The sequence below is a fragment of the Amblyomma maculatum genome, chromosome 7, assembly GCF_055883805.1.
Source record: "Amblyomma maculatum isolate TAMU_Amacu chromosome 7, ASM5588380v1, whole genome shotgun sequence".
Lineage (NCBI taxonomy): Eukaryota > Metazoa > Arthropoda > Arachnida > Ixodida > Ixodidae > Amblyomma > Amblyomma maculatum.
The window spans coordinates 60714191-60741361 of record NC_139350.1 but is presented as its reverse complement, the minus strand read 5'-3'; the positions used below and the strand labels follow the sequence as shown (position 1 = coordinate 60741361).

The following is a 27171-nucleotide window of genomic DNA, read 5'->3' as shown; positions in this document are numbered from 1 at the left end:
TTTTGTAATCAATGAATGCTATGTATAAGGGCTGGCTATATTCCGAGCATTTTTCTATCACCTGGTTGATGGTATGGATATAATTGATAGTAAAGTACCGTTTCTGAAAACCTGCTTGATATTTCGCTTGACTGATGTCTAACATTGTCCTGATTCTATTAGCGATTACCTTATTAAACACCTTATACGTAACAGATAGTAAGCTGATTGGCCTGCAAGTTTTCAAGTGCTTAGCATCCCCTTTCTTATGAATTAAGACGATGTTAGAGATCTTCCATGGCTCTGGTACAGTCAATGACACCAGGTATTGCGTATGCAGGGTGGCCAGTTTTTCTAGCACAATATCCCTCTCACCCCATCCTTCAACAAATTTGCAGTTGCCTGATCCTTTCCAGCTGCTTTTCCCTTTTTCATCATTTCTAAAGCTTTCTTAACCTCTTGCTTCGTTTCTGGCAGAATTTCTGTCTTTTTTTGCAGTACTGCCTATCTCATTATTGTTTTGACTAGACTTCAGCTAATGTATAGATCAGTATAGAACTCCTCGGCTACTTTGACTACCCTGTCCTTATTCGTGACGTGGGTTGTTACGGTAGTTCTTTTCAGTGGCCTGCACCAACTAGCCACATGTTTACCAGTTCGCATTTCCTCATGAAGGCACAACAGAGTGTCATGTTTAGCGAGCTGAACTTTTGTTCTCTCAGAGTGCAAACACCAATGAAGAGTGGCACTATGCTGCTCGTGCGCAGGTGTTCACACGTTAAAACTCCACTGTTCCTTCCAACGTGCACAGAGAGAGCCTTCAGTGTTGCTGCTGTTTTCAGAAGGAAATTTGAAGAAAAAAAAATAAATAATTACAACACACAACAGATCAAACGAGCCACACTGGATTCTCGTCTATGCATACTATTTGTGTCAAGGAAATATGAGCAGGAATGAAAATAATGTAATACAATAGTAAGATTAATTTTGGGGGACCAGTGAAGTCAGTTACATTCAGGTAAAGTGGTAGAAATTAAAATCACTTGCTTCTTGCAGGTAACATGTACAATAGTGGTTTTAGCAAAACAGATATTTTCAGTGAATCAAAGTGGAGCCACCAGTACTGCATACGAACAGATCTGTTTGCCCACAGTTTTCTCTTTGACCCACCTGTTATCAGTACATCATAGCACAGATTGTGATCCACTTTGTTGGACTGTTTTCGCATGCACGAGGACAACCTTGCTATAATAATTGGGCTAAAAATGAGGCAAAATAAACTAACCACGATATGAAAAGGAAAAGTGTTTTAGAGTTCCACCTCTTCTTATTGCTTTAAGCAGAATAGTTTCCACAACCCTCCTGTTCGCAACTAGCAAAACAGCACTAGTGCATGCCCAGAGAAAAATGCGTCAGAACTCACCGGTAGCCTCGAGATCCTTTACTACACGAATAAAGAGTGGTATTGCGTAAGGAGGGAGAGCATTCCGCACATCTCTGAGGAAGGTCTTCAGGTCCAGTTTGTTCTCAGGATCACAGATGGCAGCCATGCCAGCTTTGCCTTCAGATCCTGACAACGAAAGGTGCACATAATATACTGTCATTGGGAAACCATACGTATCAACTGAAAGTATCCACCCAAAGTATAACCTTGTTGCCTTTATGGGAAGTGAATGGTGTTTGGCTATTTTACAACAGTGCTTGCCAAGATTCTTTCCCTGTTATGTGGGGAGAAGCCACTTTGCATTCATTTTTCATATAAGCAATGCGTAACAATGCCGTGTGACATCTAATGTATGTCTGGCTTTAGAAGGTTCACAATTTTTAAATAGGAAGTCCAAAGCTTTCTAGGTGATGAATTCTACCTTCCCTAAAAATTCAAGCAGAGGAAGGGGAGAATTCCTATCATTAAGAACCAGAACATTGTTTTTTAGGAATGCTGCAGTGAACAGGGTAGGAAGTATACATGCCACCTCTCCTACCTTGTTCCCACTGGCTAGCAAAAGAACTTTGTGTGTTTAGCTTATGCTAGATGGCCTGCTTCAAGGCAGACTTGCAGGTCAAGACAAGTCATCCAGCTTTTAAAGGTAATGGCACTTTTTTTTTTTACCTTCGTGCTGTTACACCCTCCAAGCACACCAGCAGGAAGCTCCACTCCATGTTTGAAAACCCAGTGCAGCAAGTCCTAGATTTATCCTAGAGGTCTCTAGACTTATTGCCACGGATGATTAAACACAAAACTGCAGGGCATGCTCACAGCTCACATTAGAGCTCATTGGCAATAACTCGTCTGCTAAAGCTGGGTAAGAAACTGACTGTGGAAAATGCCCCCTGTTGTTAACCAAAGTGCTTTAATACTAACTCTAACGATGGGGCAATGGGAAGGCTGAAATTTCCAGATTTCTTCCTAGCATTTGGCTTCCTGAAGTTCTTGGACTCTAGCTGTGCAAGAAATCGGCAAGTTGACTGAAAATTGCACTCTTGTGTTGTTCACACTTCAGGCAGGTGCAGAATGCCTTGAACAATGCAAGTTAGTTTCTAACTAACAATCTGCAGGAAGCAGTATTTTTGCCAGCTACCAACAGTAAGTATCTTGCATTACACTCTGTACAACAGGCTAAAATTAAGCAAGAAATACCAAGCTGAAGGTTATACACAGAATTAACAGAGAGCAGAAATGGCATGTTTATCGTAACTGCTGCTTCATTGCACAAGTGTTTTGTATTTGGATGACAGCTCCCCTACTGCCTGTTAGCATGTGTCTAAACTGATGCAGTCACAGTCATAGATGCATACTTTATTGACAGCATGGCAAACAAAAATGTGTTCTCAATCCTCCGTCTAGAAGGACTGAGCCCACATATGCTAATTTAAACATTCCTACTGAAATGCAAAAATTGAGGAATTCAAGAGTGAATCCACTCGATATGTTTCCAGTTTAACTGCAGAGTGTATACAAGCATTTTTTAAATCTTTGGTATATATATAGGAGAAATCCTGTGTACTCTGGCCCACACAGAAAATCGGTTTAAAGAAATGCAGGGAATTTTGGTTGAAATTCCAATATCATGCGAAAGCAGTGCTGCACATGTTCTGCTCTCCTCCGACACCTAGCTTTTGTGTAGTTGGCTGAAACAAGACACACATTTGTTACCAATTAAACCTCGTTCTATTACAAGCGGCAGCTTACGCTGGGCCGCAGGATCGTCCACCTCAAACCTAAGTCCTCATCTTCCCAGCTGCACTACGGCAATGTAAGTGCCATAGCGCTGCTGTGCAGCTGCTCCACAAGAAAGCAGGACAACACTGCCCTCGTGCTAGTAGCCGCTGGATTATTGCTTTCATATAATACTGAAATCATTCAGTTACCTGATGACTGATAGTAGTAAATGATATTTAAGTAGTGTGCAGTCATGAAGCTTCTGGGAGTCAGCCTGCAGTGCATTGTCTATAGCTGTATTTACTTACATTACGAGAACTATGTTAGAAAGCACAAGTCGAGCAACAATAAAGGTTCAGTCTTCACATGCTACATGAAAAAGAACAGTAGCACTTTTATAGTGTACAAGACACAACGGTCTTTGCAGGTCGAACGAGCTCTGAACAAGTATCAGACGCGTGTAGATGAAAAAAAAGAAGACTGATTATAAAGTGGCAGCCCAAACAAACCTGGAATCTCAACTCCATACACTGCACAATCTGTGAGGCCTGCTATCCTTGCAACCACTCCTTCCACTTCCGATGTGGACACATTCTCTCCCTTCCAACGGAAGGTGTCACCCGTTCTGTCTTTGAAGAACAAGTAACCAAACTCATCCATAACAAGCAGGTCTCCTGAAAAGACAAAACCAGACACAGGCATAACAAATCAGACTAGCACATTTGTGCGTGGCACTTTCACAAATGCAAACCAGTGCCTTTTTTTTTTATCCTGTGCTAGATTTTAAGAATCTTGTCTCGTGACTCTCCTACCTTGTTACTTCAATTTCAATTCATGCGAACAAAACCTCTAGCTAAGTCATGCCCTCACGATGGCGATTTCATATCCCATGGGCTCTGCTTAAGCTGCATCATCCATTCACCTTTCATGCATTGGGTTTAGCGTAATTTTGAGTGAAACACTACTGCATTGTCTCCAGACAATAATTTTACTTTCACTCATTTATTATGGTGGATGAGCTTAATTAATAAACATCTAATTATAGTATAGTCATGTTTAAACACTACTAATTCACAAAAAATAGCAATACAGTGCATTGTCAATGCCTGGCTTCTCGTAGCAGACGTAAGCAGCCAGACAAACTTTTACTCAATGCGGGTATTAGAGAATTACGGTGAATGCTAAACCAAGACATTACATTCAAGGCATCAATAGCAGCACAACTGTGTTGCAAATTCAGTGAATGACTCCCAGCCGGTGCTGGCATGCTACATGGCTTGCTTGGACAGCAGCTCAGGCTTAAGTTACCACCACTAGCATTCCAATGGAGAAGCACATGTAGCCACTCATGTGAGCATAAAAAACTTGCGCCAAAGCAATCAGACAATAAGGATTTCTGAAGCTTGAACGTTGTGTTGGAAAAAAAGCAACACAGACAACAGAAGTAGTGGTGAAACCCTAAAAAAAATAAAAAAAACAAGCAGTTCAAAACTTTCAGGTAATGTCATCGTACCTCTCCAAGACACTGCTACATATAACTCAACTGATGTGGCCATGTTTTCATCAAATTATCAGCACAGAAATTGGAGCCTGCTCGAATGTATGGACTTGCAAGCTATTTCAGTAAAGTTTGAAGTCACTTCCTAGTGCTCGTACTGGCAAGGGAAAAAAAAGTCGCCGGCACCCACCATTTTTCTACAAACGTTGGGAAGTTTTTCTTGGCAAACCTCCGTTCAAACACCCTGTAACATGCACAGATCACTTAACAAGAAATTACTGCATAGCACTGCAGCTGTCAATTTATGCCTTTAGTTCACTAAAGTTATACCTAGTGGTACGGGCAGAGGCATATTATTTTCTATTACTTTTGGGTAGCCTCATCATAATATATGTAGTTCACTAAGGACAGAGTACATAATTGGGAAGGCAAAGTAGAAACAGACACAGCGGCCTACCTGAGGCAAAGGCCATGTCGCCCTTCTTGAACACATCCTTGTAGACTTTCTTGCTGGTCGCCGCTTTATTTGCATAACCATCGAATGAGTGAATGTGATCGTCACGCACGATGCGCCCCACAAGTTCGCCAACTTCATCTACACAAATGAGAGCAGGAAAAAGAAGCGGAAAGAGGTTACCGAGTACTGAAGAGCGGGGCTCACAGAACAGTACCAAATACAGGACGAGCACGAAGACTTTTGCTTTCAACAATTTGCAAAGCTATATTGTTGCAATGACACAAAGTAATAGTAATGTAAAAATAATGAAATACAGTCGAACCCGGATATATCGAATTTCGGTTATATCGAACCCACAGAATATCCCCTTGAAAATCCCATGTAAAAGTATAGGAAAGCCGTGTCATATATCGAACTCAATTTCACCGGTCGTTCGATATATCGAACTCCTCACCACGCACTGGAAAGTGCGCCTTTCCCAAAGACTATCGCATCACCCTCGGCCGTTTGCCGTGTGACGTTTTCAAGCCACGTGCGGAAGTAATGAGAGGGGACAGTTCAGCTAAGGCAGCACCGCATCCATTCCCTAAAGGCGCTCATTTGCGGTTATTGTTTCCCGCCCGCGCGCCAGCACATGACGTTTGCAAGCCATGTGCGTGAATGAACCAGAGAGAACCGGTGGGAACAAGTGGGGAAAAACGCGACAGAGCGAAGCGCAAGGGTGTGCCCATTCTTTTGCTGAGCTATCTCTCTCCTTTCTCTTTCCCGGCCTTTGTTCGCAGTAGCACGCGCTACGCATGCGCCAAGCCAGCCGAGCCCGTTTTCAGACAGAACGTCGGACACTTTCCCCAGCGTGTGTTGCGAACCCTCTGCGCGCAGACGTGGCTATGGCGCCTGCGGAAGTTAACAAGCGGCAGATCTATCTTTTTTTTTCTTTTTTTCCCGAGAGTCGTCTATTGTTATCGTTGTGCTGCATGCGCGGTATAGCGTAAGATATGGCGTTACGAAGCAACTTTTTTTTTTTTTTTTTTTGCGGGAGTCGTTTATTCTTGCATTTATGAATTAACGAAAGCACGCGGTCAGCTGCGATCATGACACCGGCTTTTAGCATTTTTCGCTTCAAACAGAATTCGCAGCTACTGTATCACGCTTTCCAATATTTTGTGGCAGTGGACTACGCCCGCCCCAAGCGCGGCGTGATAAATCGAACCAGGCTTGTGCAAAAGCCATCACGGGCAGTTTGCCAAGTTCGCTCCCCGCCGCCGCAGGAGCTATCAAAAGATTAACACGCAATGAGGTTATCGCTGCGCAGCATCTTGGCATGCTGCCAAGAAATAAGCTGTGGATGAGACGACCGAAACAGAGTGCGACATGCAAGCGAAAACGCTGGCGATTTCTGTCGCGGCGACACAGAAACCTTGTTTCGAGCTGCCGCGGTGGCTCGAACAGAACAGCAGAGGGACGCAGTTCCAACAAGTTGGAAATTTTTTGCTCTGTCGCTGCAGCTCCTCGCTGAGATGCGGCTCGTCGCTTGCATGTGAGCGAGCTGGCCTTAACGCTTTTTTTTTTTTTTTCCAAATTCTCGAGTGCAAAAGTGAAGGGTGGGTTCATATGCGAGTGAGTTGATTACGCGACAAATGCGGTATCGTTTTTTCGCATCGTAAGTGCTGTCCCAAGCCGATTTCTGTATATCGAATTATCGATATATCGAACTATTTCGCAATCCCCTTCGAGTTCGATATATCCGGGTTCGACTGTACCTGCAACATTATTAGTATTTATCATCATTAGTGGGTATTTTGCATGCCCAAGAGGCACTGAGGGGACATGAGGTACTACTTAGGGTGCTCTTCCAACGCAGAAAAATATGAGTACACGGGGGTCTTGGTATTTCACTTCCATCAGAATGCAACCACTGTACCCGGCGCTCACCTCTCATATCAGGGGGTGAACACCAAAGGCACCAGGCCAATGTGGTGGGTCCAATTATTAAAAAGCATTTCTCACATAAGAAATAGCGTTCTTCAATCTACTGCGTATCCAAATGCATCTATACCTAGTACTACTACTTTTACCAGCCAGCTTTAAAAATGGCAGAAGTCTGTACAAACTATAAGCCTGAAAACATAAAAAAACCATACACAACATTCAATTTTCTATGTAGAGAAGGTTCTTCGCTTTCAGACTTCAGACAGACAGTATTCAGACAGGAAAACACAGGCAATATTTCAGATGATTTGAGAGATATTAAGGTAAATGAATTTTTTTCATAATTTGGCTCTATTTAAAGCATTGCACTCCCAAAAAACATTACTGATTTCAGAGCATACTGTCCAGCACTTGTGCAAGCAAAACTTTGCAGGACAAGACGGAGTACAGAAACTAATTTCCAAGGCTTGGGAGTTTTTTTACCCCTCATTGCTGCAAAATTCTTTACGTGCAGGCCATCTGTTTTAACACCCGTCCACCTATAATTTCATTCTCCATTGGCCTCCAGCAATATGCAATATGTAATGAGTCATGGGATTAGTTTCTGCTATGCTGCAGCAGGATAGTCAACATTACCGGGAAATATTGTCACCCAAAAGCAAAACATATTTCTGACTAGTATAATGCATGGACAACACAGTCAAACCCTGTTCTCGCAGACAGGCAATAAAATGTATATATATAGATGCCGCTGAAATTCGCAATGTAAAATTTCACCAAAAATGCGCACAATACCGTGAACGACGGAATGACAACTAGGCAGTCTTTACAAGATAAACGGGGAAGTCGATCTTGCAAAAGCATTGAAGGCCATTCGTAAAAAGCTGAGCACCAGTCAGGTTGACTTCCCTGCACAACACTGCCAGCATGCAATGATGGCAAGTAAAGTGCCAAGCAAAGTGCTGGAATGCAAGACCCAGGCTCTTTGCATCACAGTTGTGCTCTTTGAATCACAGTTGTGTCCTGGGTTAAATACATGTCGAAGTGAAAGCTATTAGTGTTTCCACCACGTCTGCAACAGCTGGCATGAGTACTGGATGGTTATTGTGAGTCCACAACCATCCATGCCAATGCTTCTGGAGAGCTCTAGGGGTACCAACAGGTGGGAAAAGCATGACTTCCACCTGGCTACCAACACCCCCCCATTGCACCTTCTGTGGTGCTGTTGGTGAGTGAGAGATAAAAACAATAGTAGAAGATAAGAGCACATATCAAGGCACCCACACCTAACGCACCCCACCAGGCACCTGTGCACAGTGGCAAAGGCTGCCATGCAAGCAGGCACCGCTTGGCACTCACTGAGGAGTTTTGATAATCTGCGTTGCGACTTATCGTGTTCAGTATATAAGGTAAAAATTGCGTGTGTTCATTAAAATTATATAGAAAGAGTTCTATGCGGCCAATAATTCATAATGTCCATGTTTGTTACACCAAGGCTCAACTGTGTTTCAAGGCCTATAAATGTTAGCACTAGCAGTGTGCGAATATTGAAATCTTCGAATCCAAATCAAATACAAATACGGGAAAAAAAATGCCTTCGAATAATGAATCAAATAATGAATATTTGACCAGGGAAAAAAAAAAAAAAGGAAAATTAAAATATAGCAAACAGTGTTCATCTTGCTTATTTCTGAAAAATCCAGTGCAAATTTGATACAGAATTCTGCAAACTGGTTTTCTGTACAGGAAGGACCTGCGTGAAACCGAGTGGAGCTGTCATATTGCTGATGAATACAGTAAACTCTCGTTAATTAAGCCTTCAAAGGACAAGAACAATATGTACATCCAATGGGCATAAAAATATTGCCAAAAAACAATTGCATCACAATTTTACCTGATGAACACCTGCACGGTGGTTGTATGCATTTGAGACAGAACCGCAGAGAGAACGATGTTATTGTCTAGTTTCATCAAATGCTTTGCTTTGTGCACTTTGTCGGGAAAGCCCCTCTTCACAAAAAAAGGCCCCCGTCACATTTTGGCTATGCTTCGCCACACAGTCAAAGTGGTCAAGCATTTCATTGAAGCATTACCAATGTGACGGAGCTGTTTTGTAAAGACGGCCTTCCAAACACTGCAACTTCACGCCATGAAGCACTGCAGTGGAGCGCGCAGTGCAGTGAAACTGTGGTGAATTCGAACATTTTCGGTGTACAGTCGTGCCTCGTTAATATAGACACTTTGGTTTCCACACAAACCTGTCTATAAAACGAGTCTGTATTAATGAATCGAACTTTTTTCTTAAAAAAAGAGTAAGGTCTCTGCTCAGTTGGCATTAGGAGCTACAAGAAATTATCCGAGTCATTGTCATGCTTCAAATGCGATACAGTAGAAAGTATTGTGATGCAGTTACATATTGTTCCCGAAGGTGCTTCATTAATATATTACTTGACTTCTACTTTTCATCTCCCATGAACCCCTGCTATGTATCAGCATTCAGTTGGCTGCAAGTTGCTGAATCCAGCTTTCTACAAGGCGCAAACTGCCTTAAAATTTTTGTTCCAAGTGAATTCATGTTATAAGAAAAATCGTAATATGCATGACTGCACAACTTCACAGTGTAAAATATGAAACCAGAAGCAAAACAGGGCAATCAATCAGTAATTGGCACTACACTCATGTGGTGCCTGTAAACAAAATCTAGAAGAGAAATTACCTTTGAAGCAGTCAACGATTTGGTTTTCATGACTACCGTATTTACTCGCATAATGATCGCACTCGCGTAATGATCGCACCCCTGAATTTTGAGGTCAAAATTCCATTTTTTAAATTCCCCGCGTAATGATCGCACCCTGAACATGGAGCCGCCTGGTGGTTGATCTGCAGTCATCTTGCAGCGAATGCATTCCGACGAGTTCCCAACCTAGTCTAGCAACGTTGGAGTTCCCATGATTCCATGCTTTGCGGCGTTCGCCATTTTGCAATTCGGCAGCGTCGTAGCGTGCTTTGTGTTTTTGTGCGAGTTTACGCCATTTCACCATGGAGCGGTATGCCAGTTACACCGCCGCGTTCAAGCTCAAGGCTGTCGACTATGCACTGGAGCATGGCAACTGCGCTGCTGGTAGGTATTTCGGCGTGGACGAAATGAGGATACGCTATTGGAAGAAGCAGCGCGAGAAGCTGATGGCTACGAACAAGACACGGCGGGCTTTCCGTGGACCCAAAACGGGCAAGTTCCCTCGTGTTGAGGAGGCGGTCCTAGAATACGTGAGGGACCTGCGCAAGGATGGTTGTGCAGTGTCATTAGAAATGATACAGACGCAGGCGCGCACAACTGCCAGGAAGTTGGGAATCGCCGCAAAGGATTTCTGCGCTAGCTCCGGTTGGACGACTCGCTTTATGAGACGGAATGGACTTTCCCTGAGGCGGCGGACGTCGTTGTGCCAGCGGCTCCCAGCCGCGTATGAAAGCAAAGTGATAGACTTCCATCACTTCGTCACTAGGCTTCGCGAAAAATGCGGTTACCTCATGTCGCAAATTGGAAACGCCGATCAAACTCCACTTACGTTCGACATGCCCCGGAATACAACTGTGAACGAGAAGGGTGCTCGGAGCGTCCTCGTGAAGACGTCTGGCGCAGAAAAACAGCGATGCACAGTCATGCTTGCTGTGACGGCCGACGGGCGGAAGCTGCCACCATACGTGATCTTCAAACGGAAGACTATTCCGAAGGGAAACTTTCCCCGTGGCATCCATATACGTGCACAGATGAAAGGGTGGATGACTGCAGACCTGATGGTCGACTGGATCAAGACTGTTTGGGGAAGAAGACCAGGAGCATTTCTGCTTCCCTCGCTTCTGGTTTTGGACTGTTTTAGGGGTCACCTTGTGGACAGTGTGGTGCCAAGCTGAAAGAGCTGCGCACGGACATTGCAGTCATTCCTGGCGGCCTGACTTCGCTGCTGCAGCCTCTCGACGTGTCTTTGAACAAACCGTTCAAGGACAACGTTCGACGACTTTATGCTGAGTGGATGGCGATGGGCCAGCATGATTTGACGCCGAGCGGAAAGATTAGAAGGCCATCCGTGGAGAAGCTGTGCTCGTGGATCACAGAAGCGTGGAGCAGTATCCCCGACGAGGTAGTGGCTAAGAGTTTTAAGAAGACAGGCATATCTAACACTTTGGATGGAACGGAAGATGACTTCCTGTGGGATTGCGAAGATGCTTCCAGCGACGACACTGCCGTTTCCGATGAGTCGTGCAGCAGTGAAAGCGAGGATGGCGAGGATTCAGACTTTGATTAGAGTACTGACGAAAAAAAAAAAATGGGCATTGTGCACTCCATGTGATGCTTAATGAGAGTGTTTATTGCGAAGGTAAGCCTTACTCAGCTTTTTATTTTTGGTTGTAATCGAGATATATGTTCTAAGACGTCTGACCTGCAACTTGTTTGCGTTTTCGGTGCTCAAAATTTTTTGTAGAAAATTTACCCCGCGTAATGATCGCACCCCGAAATTTGCGTCAGTATTTTAAAAAAAAAAGTGCGATCATTATGCGAGTAAATACGGTAGTCCATATTAACGTGGCAAAAATACATGGACACTAATGGTATCTGTGCAGTTTCACCTTGTCCATTGTCCGGACAGAGAGTTTTCATATTAACGAGGCGTAAATGCATGGAAAAAGTTTGGTTCCCAGAAAAACTGTCTATAAATCGAGTCGTTCATATTAACGGGGGTCGTATTAACGAGGCACGATTGTATTCCGTAATTTTCGAATATTACAAAATTCCAAATATCAGTTTTTCGAATAAGAATTGAATAACAAGCATATTCATTTCGGATATTCGCACACCTCTAGGTAATAATGCTGTTAACACTAGCCCTAGTTTGTGCACCAACTAAAATGTATTAGTGTGCTCAGAAACGTTTCTGTCATGAATTGCAAACAATTGGGTGGACATATTTATGCTCCTTATGTGCCTTAAAGGGACACTAAAGACACCCAAATATGCTATCAAAATCTAATAAACGGCATTTGGTGACACTGTCCGAATCAAATTATTGTCCTAATTATTGTCCGAATGTCCGAAAAAATTGTATTGCCTAGATATTGCGATAAGAAGTTGAGGTGCTTTTTTTTGTTCCCGCCGGACAAATTCAAACTATTTTCTCCTACTACGTAGTCTTGTAGACGCATCTGCTGCTCCGAGCACGTATTTCAGGCGCCGCCAGTACAAAACGAAATTATCCGACAAGCGGATGAAATGAGTATATTTTTATATTTGCCTTGCAACATTTAAGTTGTCTTTTCGCCGTCGTTTAAGTGTGATAAAAGCATGCTATCATATTCGAGAAAAAACTGACTACCGCATTCAAAGGGTCAACATAATTCGCATTTGTCAGCCTCCGGGATCCCTTGCGCGTCACGTGATTTTTAGTTGCGAGCCTCGGCCGTTTCGGCTGCGGCGGCGATACCTGTATTCCTGTTCTTCCTCTTTACTACTTTATAACAGCTCTGTTTTCAAGAGTGGCTTTTTTGTAACCAGGAACTGGTATTCTACCGATTCAAGCCCACTTCATTTTTCTCTTTAGTGTCCCTTTAACCCTTTCACTGTCACGAACGTACCGGTACATATTCGCGTTTCCTCCCCGCAGTGTCAATAACGTACCCGTACGTATTCTATCTTGCGTTCAAATCTTCGCGCCTCACCGTAAAGCTACCGCGCTTGGACTTGCTCCGCCATCTGTTGAATCTTTCTAGAAGCTGATATGCTCGCTCCGCGCCGATATGACACATATATGGAAGAGTATGGTGCGACCGCGCCCGCCCGTTCTTTGCTCGTGGGAGGGGGCGTGGTCGCTCCGTGACACTATCTCGAGCGAGCGATCCTTCGGCGCGCGCGTGCGATTATGGGTTCAAAGTTTGTTCTGCCAACTGTGGCAGGTTTGGAGGTTTTTATTTTTATTCTTTGTCGCGCTTCCGCTACGGCGTGGCAAGTTCAGGGCCGCACGCGGTTGCCTCTCTCCGACTGACATATGACTCTATTGCTGCATTCGCTCTCTCCACGCGCCCTCGCTTGAGGACAGCTTGCCGTTAGCAGCAGCAGCTCACGAGTGTTTTAGCCTTTTTCCATCTTTTTCTCTTTCGACTTCACTACGCGCCGTTTCTCTCCCTTGTGCTGGCCACTGAATGTGCGCCCTCCGCGCGCTTACTTTCGGATGGCGGACCGCGCGGGACTTTCGACGGCTGACTGGAGCGATGGCTCTTCGGGTTCTGATTACCAGCCTGTGTGCGACAAGGGATTGTGCTTGGACCCCATGCTTCAGGATCTACCACACTCTGAAGAAGTACTGAGCGTGTTCTTTTTTATTTTATCATATATCATTTATAGTCAGACTGATGATGATGATGTTTATTTAAACACCTGCAGAACACTGAAATGTGCGAATTGCATTGACTAATTTATTTGTATACCCATCATAATGCAAAATAAATCTTTATGCTCGTTCCCTGATATGCTCGTTCTCTGAAACCAAGCCAACACTGGGAGTGCGTCCCGGTCAGAAACAGCCGACAGTGAAAGGGTTAAGGATACATAGCAACAGTGTTTATGGCTCCTGTTTGCCGGCTGTCACTCTTGTGGATCCTTCCTTTTTTTGCGTACATACACTTTGCTACTCTCTTATTTAAGATCATTTTAATTTCTGCCTCTATTAACCCACACACGGTCATTAGCATACAGTTGTAAGCTAAAGCTATTACGTACCATATTATAGAATCACCAGCAAACATCAGTACAAAGGCTCACGTGCGCCAAGCTATTCAAATGTGCCTGCGTGGGCTAGGGGATCTCTCGCTCCCATTTCAAAGCCTGAATCAGCAGTGCCTGCCAGCTCAGCCATGTCATGGGGTCTTGCAGTGGCAAATGACCTAACTACCCTCAGGTAGTTCCAGCTACCGAGGCATGCCCGTGATTTTCCAGTGACAACACCATTTTGTTTGGAGAATGGGGTGTTTATTGCCATTATATTATTGCAGTTTTGTCATGCCCCTTCACATTATCTCGAACCTTCTCCAGTACAACAACAAGAGGGCAAACCTCATCTGAATGGAACAAAGTGGAACAAAATGGAACAAACAATTCAGTCAAGTACAAACGTGGGTAAGTACCATATAAAAATAACAAATCTCTCCCAAAATCTGAGGCTCAAAGTAATTGGGTGTTCAATGTACACATACAGCTCGAGTATGGCTTTTCGGTACAAGCAGTGTGTCACACGAAGACAAACTTGAAATCTGTGCAAAGCCTACTCAGTTATTTTTTACGGTTACAGCACACAAAACTAGCGAACCCCAGAGCCAACAGCACGGATACGTGCATCATCGGTTGCATGCTGACAGTCACAAGTCACAAGTGCCCAGGTTGTGTCCGGCGTCCCCCAGGGATCCGTTTTGGGACCACTTTTATTTTTGTTATTTATTAATGATATTGTGTCTGGCCTTTCAGTCCGCGTGAAGCTTTACGCAGATGATTGTATATTGTACAAAGATGTTTCTTCAGTTGATGACCAGGTGTGTTTGAATAATGATCTAGAAAAGGTGATTGCGTGGTGCAACGATTGGCAGATGTGTATTAATTGTGAGAAAACCGTTTTCATGAGAATTACACACAAGAAAAGTCCTCTTCATTTTGTGTACGGTACTTTGGGCTTATGGATTACTAACAACCTTTCATGGACAAAACACACAGATACGGTCGTAGCTAATTCACTGCGCAAACTTTTTTTCTTGAGGCGCTCACTGAAGTCATCTCCGCCCAGTGTCCGCCTATTAGCTTACAACTCCCTCATCCGTCCACTGTTAGAATATGCCGTAAATATATGGGACCCTTTCACCTTAACTAACATTCATAAACTTGAGCGCATACAGCATAAGGTCGTTAGGTTTGTATTTAATTCATATGGCCGTGCGTCTGTCAGCGAGCTTGTGAAGCGTAGTGGATTACCTTCTGTGACTGAGCGCAATCGTATCTGCCGATTAAAGTTTCTTTTCCAGCTCGTAAAAGGTCATTATAATATTAACACTTCCAATTATATTACTTACTTTTCAGGTTATAATACGAGACAAAGGCATGCACTAATAACCCCTGTGAACGCGCGAAATAACTGTTTTAAATATTCTTTCTTTCCGAGGACAATTACGGAATGGAATAAACTTAATAGCGAGACTGTAACTCAGAGTTCTTTACTAATGTTTGAAAAGTGCCTGCAAATTTTATGAATTTGAGTGCGTTTATAGCTTGTATTTCTTTTTGTTTTTCCCACCCTGCTATGATCTGTACCAGATCGCAGTACCTATAAATAAATAAAAAAAAACAAACCACAGTCTGCAATGGCACCCAAAGAGCACCAAGGTCAAAACGTTTATTCCGGTTAGGATAGTCAAAATTCCCTTCTCACCGGGTTCACATGGGACGCAGAGCCCATTCTTGTCCCTGATTGGCTCGCCAGTGGCTTCATCAACTCGGATCAGCTTGACAGGATGCACATTGCCAGCGATGCGAGAGACGAAGCCCACAGAGCCCACCTTGTTGTCTATGTTCACTGCACGAAAGTATCAACAGCAGGTGAATCACCATTCGCCCTCTTTATCACTGGGAGAGGAGCCGATTTCAGAGCTGAAATCGTACTGCATGGGTCTTGGAAACAGCTGTCCTCATGCAGCTATAAATTATGGAACTGAATCATCTTTGTTGCTAAAAAATACAACCTCACTAACAGATTCAAACATTTTCTTTTTTTTTTTTAATTCTTGCAAAACACACTCCTCAGCACCACATCCTCTTGCATAGAGCATGCTAAGTACTCACTGCAGTTATCTTATGATACCTGCTTCCCGAAAAGTAATGCTACAATTTGGCTGACACTCTACATGTAGACTGCTTACACTGTGTTCACCACAGCATTAAGCTACAATGCTTTATGGCTTTTAGTAAAGCACAACTTTACACAACCTGTTGCTTTGCCAGACCACAGTGTGCATACTGCCTGAAAACAAGAAACAGGCAATTCATGACAGCTTGCAGGGTACTTAGAGAGTCAAACTACAAAAGTGAGTGATTCATACAATGAAAATTTCTCTTCAGCCTGGTCATTTCAACAGTGCAGCATTGGTAAAGTGTGATACTCACAGACATGTGCATTCCCTTCAGTGGATCCGTAGAGTTCACGAATGTCCCTGATGCCAAAGCGCTCCTGAAACTGGCTCCAGATCTGGGGCCGCAGGCCGTTTCCAAACATCATGCGAATCTTGTGCTGCCTCTCCTGTGGCCGCACTGGCTGTGCTAGGAGGTAGCGGCAAATCTCGCCTATATACTGCGTCACCTGAAAGTATTCACCACATGTATTAGCACCAAACACCGAAACGGGCATCCTCTGTTCATTCTCCTGTCATCTCTGTGCACCTTTGCTGGTGAAGAAAATATCTATGCACGGTCACCAATCTATGCAAGGCATTGCCTATTAGTCTGCAGCATTCTTTACCAAGCAATGGAACTGAAAGACTATGTTCCAACAAAAGTCTGCAGTGTCCTCTTTATCAGGAGCTCATTATGTTTTTGATGTAGTCCCCAGGACGCAGCAATGCAAGTCCACCATCAAAGAAAAACAAGGCCCATTGTTGACAGACGCTAATGGCATACCACATTGGTGGCCCTTCTTTGTTGGACACAAAGCACTCCAATTGTTACTTTACCCTCGAAAGCACGAAATACGAGCTGGAAACTTGGTCAGGCAAAACAATCGTTCCAGTACAGTAGCAACATGCAGAGACTACAACATTGGCGGTGAAAGTGAATTGCCACCGGTGGTGTCTGTCGAAATATGATGTGCTCCTGGGAAGCTGGGCATTCCATACATTCATTTACAGGCAATTCAAATTGGAAAGTAACGATAGTGCTCTTCTCAGTTATACCCCTTGAGACAGTCGATGACAGACTGCTAGTCCACACACCACAAAGCTTGTCACAGTGACTTCATAACACACTGCTGTTTGCCTCGGTAAAAAAAAAATTAGGTAAGGCAGCCAGCACTTTTCGCCAAGGAACTGAGGTGCATCAAAAAAAGTTTTGTCTGCACGGATCCTCGAGGCTAATGTACACACCACTCACTGTTTCTGAACAGTAATTTACAGAGCCCTGCTTGGCCTTCAGGTCATGAGTTTTAATCTAGCAGTGGAAAAATTATTAAATCCAATTTTCTCGACAATAAATGTGCCTTATACTGCTTCTTTGCTGGAAGGAGGCAAAGAAGCACAGAATCAAATTTTACTAAGAACAAAAGTTAGGTAAAGCTGTCGTCAGTGCAGGTATCAAAAAGAATGCCCAAATAAAATACGAGTAGGCCAGTCTTTGCAGGACCTCAACGTTCCAGCAGAATGGCGGACAATTTCCCCTTACGGTGCAGTCATATTTGATGCAGTCATCCCAAAAACGGGAGGCTGAGAACTTGGAGCGGATGGCAACCGTGTTTCCAAACAGGAGAGCCTGGCCAACAGCGAGGATGCCGCCAGCTGTGTGGTACAGTGGCAGCGCAGTGTACAGGATGTCGTCAGCCTTGATGGGCATCATGTACTTGGAAGCAGACACCATCGACAGATACCTGCATGTAAGTGGCAGACAAATAAGACTACATCTCAAGCACAACTCATTTAAGAAGGGTGCAAAATGCAAGAAAGTGCAAACTCAGAAACGTACATTACTGTGTAGCCACCATCAGAGCAATGCAAAGCTTCACATGATTGGAGCTAAACCCAGAAACTTGATTTGCACAATGCCTTCGAAAGCGTAGCTTGCAGAAGAGACCATGCGAGCCACCTCACACGGACACACAGAGGTCTCACATGTGCAACATACTGTTCTGAACCATCATTAGCAGACACAGCAGACAGGCTGTGGGTTACTGGACGGGTGGGTCACATTGTTCTCTGTACATGCCTCTGTATTATTTTGATTTTGGAATTACTTGGAATTGTAATGCATTTGGAATTATGTGATGTCAGCCAGCCTTTTCTTTTTGGGTGGCTCCCACCAGTTGTACCAGGCCAGATTTCTTAGGCATGAGCTTCTATAATGCATTTGCTGGGGCCACGCTTATCTCTTGTAAAAACTGTAGGCTCAGCATGACTGCAGGATGTACTACAATCAGGGTTCCACAGCCATCAGTACTCAACAGAGAAATGCCACTTTTGCATAAAGGCCACAACCCTATCAAAGCTAAGAAGAAAAAAAAAAAGGGGTGAGGGGGGGGGGGCACCTACACAGTACACAAGCTCCATAAAACAAGAGTGCTGTAAAAAATTTAATGTGCAACGTGCGCTTTTGTTTAATGACGCAACCTATACTTGAAGAAGGTGTAGGCACTCAACTTGGCACCGCAAAGCAGCAGTCAAAAGAGGCATGCACCAAGCACCACCCAGCACTCAATTTGTGACAATATGTACTAGTACATATGCCATTTAAAACTAACTCTACAGCACAACATTCAATGCTAAGTCCAGCCCTGCAAGCTGTGAACACATGCCTGCCTATATCCAGCGTCAAGAAAGACAGGCAATCATGCCTTTGTTTAGTCTAACTTAACAAAAGCCACTGGTTTCCCACATCAATCAAGGAAGTTCAGAACAGATGAGAACTGCGTGCACACGTGCACGCACACACACACACACACAAAATTGCAGTGCATGTACCTTGGAACAGGAGTGCACAGAGGCGATAAAAAGAAAGGCGAACAGCTCGGCGCCTACCTGCTTCACTATGCAAATTTCTCCTCACAGCGCTTGTGCCTAGATAATAACAAAATCGCACTGTAGTTATTCATCATACAGTAATGGACAACTGCAGTATGTTTCTGTACCACTGAGGTACAAGTGCAACGGTTAGAAATTCGAACAGCAGAGCTTGTGGGCGCCGAGCTGTTCGAATTTCTATCATGATTGTATAATCAGCACTTGTATGCTGGAGGAGAATTTCTTCTTTGGAGTTTTTCAAGAATTTTTTTTTTGAATTTGTAAACAAAAGAATACTTTGTTTACACCTTCACATATGCTGATGATCAACCGCCACAAGTACAATTTCAATTACTTGCAGAGCACTTATAGCGTGTCCCTTTACCGCAGCCACAGAGATAACAGAACCAGCACAAACATCACTGCATCCACGTTCATCCCACCATGCACACAGCAGACACAACATTTGTCCATGGCTGCAGGTATGATTGAAGGAGCGTGCACTGAAGGGCCAGTGTGCATGGAAGCATTGAAAACAGACAAAAAAATGAAAAACTAGGCCAGCAAACCATACACGATTCAGAGAAAGAATAGGCTACCTTTTTTTTCCCCATAAACTCCATCCCAGTCTACACTCATCCTACTTCCCTCTTCTGTTTCGCCTTCTGACACAGTTGCCTTGTTCTCAACCAGGTGCACTTCTTCGTCATTTGATATGCCGCTGCTGGTTTTCAATAAGTGTTAGCTGAACTTGAGAAAACCAACATGTGTGTGAGGTGCAGTAACCGATGATGGACAGAATACCGACCTGCTGTGCTTGATGATAGCAGCCTTGGGAAGACCAGTGGTTCCAGATGTGTAGATGTAAACAAGTTTATCTGCAAAGGCAGAGGTTGCAAACAACAGCTTTTATAAGCTTCCCAACCTACACTCATTGCACTGCTTGGTCAAAGTGGCTAACGGCCAAATTTTCTCAATCACGCAGATTTCATTTCATTTTCTCCATACCATACTCCATATAAGCGCACAGTGACATTCATCAAATAGCGTCATAAGAGCAAGTGCCGTGCGACTTCTGTCCTGCCCGTGCTCCCCACTGCTGCTCACTGCTCACAACGAGGTTGGCTTGAGAAAGCTGCATGGCACATGCCCCAAGGAGCAACATTCAGTGATGGGTATCACACTGCGCACAATGCAGGTATGTGGCTTTTAAACTGCGCAAGAAATGGCCGGAATTTGTTGACCCACAGTGTCAAGGATAATCACAGTTTCGAAATTATAACAACTGATAAGGCCATCAGTACTGACTGGTCAGTTACATATCTCTATTTCAAGCGAGGTGCCTAGCTGCAATATTAGTTAAATGCTGATTATTAGAATTTACCTGGCTTATTGGTTAAAATGATTCACCTCTTTTCTTACGTCCGTCAACGCTGTTATCGCTATGGTGCAAACGAGCTTGAAGAGACTATCTCTAGATAACCCGATCGAAGCAACTACTACACATCAGCTGTGAATCTTAGGTCTTTTGTGGTGGCCAGGAGTGCAACAGCTCAAATAGGATTTGTAGCAATTTCTAGAGCAACAAAATCTTAGTTTTGGAGCAGTAAAATCCATATTTGGAGCAGCTCACAAGGAAAAAAAAAAACATTCAAATTTTTGAACTCTTAAACAGAAAAGACTTTCGGCACAAAAAATGAAGTGTGAATATCGGACCGTATGAATGTGATCCAAAGGAAATCGAGCAAGGGCCACCTATCACTGGCGCTGCGTGTACCTGTTTTTGTAAATAAGCTTTTTGTACTGCAAGGCATCAGTTCAGTTCAGTTCAGTCGTGTCCGACTCTTCGTGACCCTATGGACCATGTCACGCCACGCTTTCCGGTCTCTCACTATCTTCCTAACATCCCATAACTTCATCTGCAGTGCCTCGAGGATGCCATCTAACCATCGCGTTCACTGCCTACCCCTTCTCCGGCGACCCTCAACCTTTCCCAACATCAAATCTTTCTCCAGCGACTCCTCTCTTCTCATCAGATGACCAAAGCAGCTGAGCTTTAACTTTAGAATTTGACCCTCCAATGAGCAGTCAGGGTTTATGGTTGACAATATCGACTGATTTGATCTTCTGGCAGTCCAAGGAACTCTCAAGAGTTTTTGCCAGCACGACAATTCAAACGCGTCAATTCTTCGGCGGTCAGCCTTTTTCACAGAGACATCACAATAAAAAAAATAATGTGAGCCATAAAATTGAAGAGGCAAATTTTTCTATCGAATAAAAATGAAAAAAAGCTAGAGAATATGCTTTTTTTTTTTTTTTAGCATTTAGCGCGGTTTGACAATCTTAATCACGAGATCTTATGTTGCTTGCAAGGCTCATAAAGCAATGTTTTACTGTCTGCGAAATCCACAGCTTGTGTCGTGAGAGGGCAGCTCCGAAGCCGTGACTGCGATCAACCTGTGTCTAGAAGCAAGCGCAGTACAAAAACAAAATGTTGATCAAAAAGCTAACACAGAAACAGACAAAAAGAAAAGAAAAACAGCGACCAAAAGGCAAAACGGCAAATTCCGAAAGAAAGATGCAAGCAAAGAAAACTGATGAGTGAGCGCGTCTTCAGCAGTGGATTATGCTTCCTATGTATGGACTGGTGATGAATCGGTGGTTTTGACAGGATATTTTGATTAAGAAAAATGGGGGGGGGGGGGTTTGTTAGGTTATGTATTTTGTGCACAGAGCAGACTTTATAGTATTTCGATGTTGCAGCATGGATAAATGTTAATTTTGGCAGTCTTGGGAGAAACGAATTTCACATGTACCACCTCCAGTTGTATTAGCACAAACAGAGTGGCCATAACTGACGCACCTCCTACACTATCTGCCGATGGGAAAGTGAGCCTATTGACAAGATAGCATAAAAACAACCTTGCTGTACATGACTGTCCCAACAATATATCAGAAACTTCCATGAGTAGCATAAAAAAACTGAAGATACATCCAATAAAAACATGCGGTGCTTAAAACACAGTGTTGAAGTATTGCTCCAAAATCACAAGCACCACCACGGCCCTTTTCGCAGTGTGAAGCAGTAGCAGCGGTGCCTCGTCATAAACGGCCCCTTTGCATTTCCTTCACCGCACAGACAGTGACCGAACTCGAAAGCGGAGTAAGCAAATGGATGCAGAGAGAAAATATGAGTAGCCGTTAGAACGCCGTGACGCCATCTCAAAATAAAACTAAAAGGACAGTGATACACGCTGCAGTGTCTGAAACATCGTGACTGGCCATATCACGGGGGCAGAAAGTTGTGCCTGAGTATGGCAAACTTTTGTGGATAGTCAGGGCGTTTTGGCGCAGCGTGGCGCAAATTTAACAAATTTCACACGAATGTCGCAACTTGGCGCAGCTGTTGCACCCCTGGGTGGCTTGCATGCTAGACAATTATGTAAAAAGGTCTCCCATCTCATTTCAAAACACTTACGCAAGTAGTTTAAGGGCTCTTGGCATACACAGTACAGGTTGTTACTGCCATAGTTAGGCAAAAATCAAGAATGCAGAGACAAATGCCTCTCAAAGGAGGCCCTCCAGCCGATGGTGTCCAACTAGTTATCACGACTTTGCAGGCCAATCCCCTAGCGTGAAATTGCAGGTGAGTAGCGAGCGCATCCGTCAAATAGGACTTAAGCCCTTGCTGATGCCACTGGCTAAAAACTCATCCCTTGAGGAGCATCTGCTGCTGCATCAGCGAGTTGTACTTGAGTACAGGTGTGAGTGATTATTTGAGATTTCCTAACAGGGAATCGAATACGCTCATACTCTACTTGTGAAATGAATCGAACAGTGCATGCACGAAATTATACGAAACAAATCAAATATATTCACAAATTTTCAAATGCTCTCTGAATAACTGGAATAAAGTATGAATAAGCGACGAGAGGCAGCATGAAAAGACTGCAAGTAGACAGGTCAGACATTTTTTTGTTTTTTTTTTTCGCACTGCCTCCTCCGCTATGCAAAACTAATAAGATCCAACTCGAAATTCTAGTTCAAATAATGAATGCCACAGCTTTCTGTTGCAACTTTTTCAAAAGCACGGCCCCCTCCAACACCATACACAGCATGTTGCCACAGTCAATCTGCATGAATTGAGAGTGGTGGGGGGGAAGAGCACACAGACAGCGATGCTCCATTCAAGTTGCAGCACCCATTCAGATTCCTAATCTCAGAGACTTTGGCACAAACGTAGCACAGACTCCTCTCATCAGCTCAGATCGGGTGCTATTTACCGACGTCATCAGCAGGAAAAGGTAATTTTCCTATAGTTACAGAATTAATATACACTGATTTCATGATGCATACCTTCCGGTGGCAATCAAACTGCACCCTTTGGCAACTATAGCTGTAACTCCACAAGTTACAGCACCATACCGCACTGCTACCACTAGTGCTTCGCTGTTTCACATGATTATTAATTTCATAAGAACATCCAAACAAGTAGTGAAAATTAACAAGAATACTTTAATTCACACACTGCTGCACTGAACCATTACTATATTCTTATTTCATCCATTTTGTAGCAACACTATTTGCATTCTATTCGGTCTTGGAAAGCTATTTGTACACCCCTAGTTATTAATGCAAGAACATTAGAGGGAACGGGCCATGAATGCAGTGCAAGGAGGAGTAACGTAGCGAGGTGAAGCCCTGACAGTTGGTAGCCGGCAGGAGATGTGGCCGGGCACTGATTGGCTGATGGGTCGTGTGACATCACGAGACCACATGACATGGCAGGAGCTGCTGCCAACTAGGGGGGGGGGGGGGGGGGGTGAAATGGCACTAAATCCCACCAGGAGCCTTGAATCCAGAGTCAGACAAGGTACTCCTAGGTCATGCGGGCACATTCTCGCAGCTTGGTTACAGCGGGGCTTTCTATGCCTTAATATCTATGTCGGATGGTCTTATAAAAAATTCTAGGGGGCACTTTGCACCACTAAACTGCGATCAGGCGAAAGCCTCTATCGCGTGGTGGTCCGAAGCCCTCCACTATAGCATCTCTTTCTCTCTGTTTTCACTGTCACTTTCCTTCTTTTCCTTACGGCACGGTATGGTGTCCACGGAGAATTGTGACAGATACTGCGCCTTCTCTTTCCTGTCAACCAATTTGAAATGCCGCTGATGCCTGCTGTACAGCGTCTGCTTCTGTAGGCTGTGTGGTGTGGCGTTCGAGGAAGTGTCAAATGAAAGGCACTGCACGGACACTTGGATCGGTATGAAGCGATAGCGTAAGCTACCAGCCAACATTATGTTACGAAGAAGAAGATAGGCAGTGGCGCGATAGGAGCCCTCACGCTAGGCCAACCATTAAATCATCCTTCACCCTATCGCCATGTTGTGCTGTCCTCTTCGCTTGTCACCATGTAACATTTTTGGTTTGAGGTGCAGCGTACGTCATCCCGATCCTCGCCTTCTGTAAGCCGGGACCATCGACCGAGGGCCCAAGGACATCGCCGAGCAGCTTCGCCCCAGCCCTTCCAGCCCAGACCCGACCAACTATGTACCACCGCCCAGCCCCCAGCCCAGACCTGAAGACAAGGAAAACAGACAGACCAACTAGAACCAAGACGAAGGACCCGAAAGACATGAATGACCCGTAAGAACCAATGGACACGAACACCCAACCCCCGCCCAAGCAGTCAGACGTGACCTCGAGCCATCGGTCCCATGCACTCTGGTGACAGATGGTTGAACAGCTCCAGGAGAGGCGGATCACCCGCGCATCAGACATCGTGGTGGCAAGCAAGTCATTCACTCCTGTTTTTCCTTGAACAACCTCACCGTCACGTCACCATCACCATCACGATCACTCAGTGGCCCCGGGAAGTGTTACGAAGAAGCAGATAAGCAGTGGCGCGATAGGAGCCCTCGCGCTAGGCCAACCATTAAATCATCCTTCACCCTATCGCCATGTTGTGATATCCTCTTCGCTTGTCACCACGTAACAATATGAAGCCCTAGTTCAACCGAGCTGTATGAGCGTACCTGCATGGCTTATGGATAATGTGATTGCAAGGGTCCTGGCAGGCTGATTCAGATATCACCCTCCTATATGAAAAGAGGCCTGAGTTGGCAGCTCCTGCCAAATGTAATGTCAGGAAGCCCTACATCCAGTTAGTACTTGGCCATGTCAGCTGCCAGCTATTGCCTCCCACGTAACGAAAGAATTATGGACGGATGGACAGACACGGTCGTGGCTGCGAGCACGAGCCACTAAAGGCTTACGCCTTAAGGCTCAGTCTTAATATGCAAGTGCGATCCAGTGCTGTAGCACTATGTGTAATCTAGCTAGGAACCAAATCAGAACTGAACAAAGAGACAGTGACAGAAACATGGACCATTTCAGATGGCAACATCTTAGTTCTGACTGCATCTCAAACTGACATTGAGGAAATGAAGCGTCCACTTTACAAGTTGAAATGTAAGATGCGAGTAGACCATCAGAAGAACTATCCAAATCATCTGAAGAGCGCAAGAAATGTCCAGAAAATCCAAAATGTCTCTGTGAGCCAATAAGAACCTAAGCAGACTTCAGTGATACTAGCTCACACATTTCTATCAAGCCACCAAACATGAGTGCCACAGATTTTTTACCTTAGAAGAGAAAATGTTTTTGTACAAGGCCAATCCCTGCAGCTTCCCTTACTATCCACAAGAGTTGTTGAAGGTCGCAGTCAAAGCAATGCTTTAACAGAGGCACATGACCGCATAACCGGCACATAACTGTACAACCCAAGGGTCATCAGATGAGACTAAAGCTCGATCATATGCCTCCCAGTGCACTGGCTACCCTTTAAACAGCATCTGAATACTGCTTGTCCAGTTGAAACATCAGTCAAAAAATTCACTGTCCAATGAAGTGAGGCCAAGAAAAGATTGCTAGTTAGAGGAACTTAAATACTCGTGCATGAAGTGTATAAAATTATGCCTCACAGTCCTTAACACAGCTTGAGAACTGCTTGCAATGTTCAATTCCAATGATTCAACAGAAAACATGGATAAACCCACCATGAATGCTGCCCTTGTAGTCAATATCTGCAGGAATCGAGGAGCTGTTCTTGATAAGCTCCTCAAGATCAACTGCAGGCAAAGGCTGGGTATCACATGCTCCATACACGTAGTACTGGTAGTCTCCCTTCTCCATCAGGGAAGGGGCCACATCTTTCATGGCTGCATGCAAACAGGCACAACAGGAGGTCACACACACCTCTCCGAATGCTCAGCAAGCATTAGGCACGACCCTCCATATAAAAGCATGAGACAGACCAACTTTTGGCATACAGAAAAAAGACAATATAAAAATTTGATGAAAGTGCTAAGATTGGCTCACATGCCTTGGTCCGTGTAAACATCTTCAGTTTTCCTGCAGAATGACATATGCAATATCGATAATCTGAAAGCTACTACTGCTGTGGTGGGGCATAGATATAGTTGTGACAGCTATACTATATTCACACTATATTCACACATACAGGGAAAAAAAATCTATTTTGCTCTTAATACATGTGAGATCAATTCCCTGGTTTCAAGCTTACACGTTTTTTGGGATTACAGAACATAGTATGTGAATTCTACTTTAGCCCTAGCTGCCCAGTGCAAGGGTTCACTTCTGGGTGCCATCTGATATTCAATGTGCAGGCCCAAATGAAAGGCTATAAAAATTGTGTCAAGCATTAAAACTTGCTACTAGTATATACAGGCAGGGTGCATTCAGATGGAAGCTGTAATGCTGAAAGTTATTTTGTAGCTAAAGCATATTGTAAAGATTAATACGACCAGAGTCAGTAAAAGCTACCAGGAACGAGAAAAAAAAATGGAATGTGAGGCGGAGAACCCTTCCTTACCATAACAGGTTTTCAGAGCTACTTTGTAGACTTCGCATCCCATAAAAAAAATGAGGGCTGAAGCGCTAACCACATGAGGCGACAATTCGCGCGACGAGCTGAGGGCCGCATTGCCGCTCGTCGCTGTCGCTCAGTTTCTGGGTTTTTAGAAAATTTCATGTGTCGCCCGGAAGCAGATCGCGAGGCATCCAATCGCAGAAAGCCTTGGGGTGCTCAACTTCCATTGTGGGTTGTTGTTTTTTTTTTTTTTTTTTTTTTTTTTTTTTTTTTTTTTTTAAGATGAAGTTTGTTTTCCTAGTCTGGTTCGGGCGAAGAACCTGGTGCCTGCAGGCACTCACTTCATCTGATCCATGTATCATAAGCGCACCGAGACAGTTCAGCAACAGCTTGGAAAGGTAGTAAAAGAAAAAAAAGAAAAGGTAAGTGTGGCTAGATATCGTTAATTTTCGAAAGGAGCAGGAGAAAG

The 27171-nt window shown here is 44.2% G+C and overlaps 1 protein-coding gene and 1 non-coding gene across 2 annotated transcripts in view; both read right to left on the bottom strand.

Annotated features, from left to right (window-relative positions):
• Fatp1 (Fatty acid transport protein 1) overlaps positions 1-27171 on the bottom strand; it is a 127447-nt gene that overhangs the window by 3815 nt on the left and 96461 nt on the right. Inside the window, exons 4-11 of the mRNA XM_084609133.1 lie at positions 25870-26031; positions 19619-19688; positions 17483-17684; positions 16217-16409; positions 15486-15629; positions 5095-5232; positions 3649-3813; positions 1403-1549 (exon numbers count right to left, since the gene is read on the bottom strand). Of these exons, the coding sequence (XP_084465259.1) occupies positions 1403-1549; positions 3649-3813; positions 5095-5232; positions 15486-15629; positions 16217-16409; positions 17483-17684; positions 19619-19688; positions 25870-26031 (1221 nt within the window). The remainder of the gene's footprint in view (positions 1-1402; positions 1550-3648; positions 3814-5094; positions 5233-15485; positions 15630-16216; positions 16410-17482; positions 17685-19618; positions 19689-25869; positions 26032-27171) is intronic.
• On the bottom strand, positions 24640-24717 carry LOC146183540 (small nucleolar RNA SNORD66). Its single transcript, XR_014708991.1, has one exon. It is a non-coding gene; the product is annotated as a small nucleolar RNA SNORD66 (small nucleolar RNA).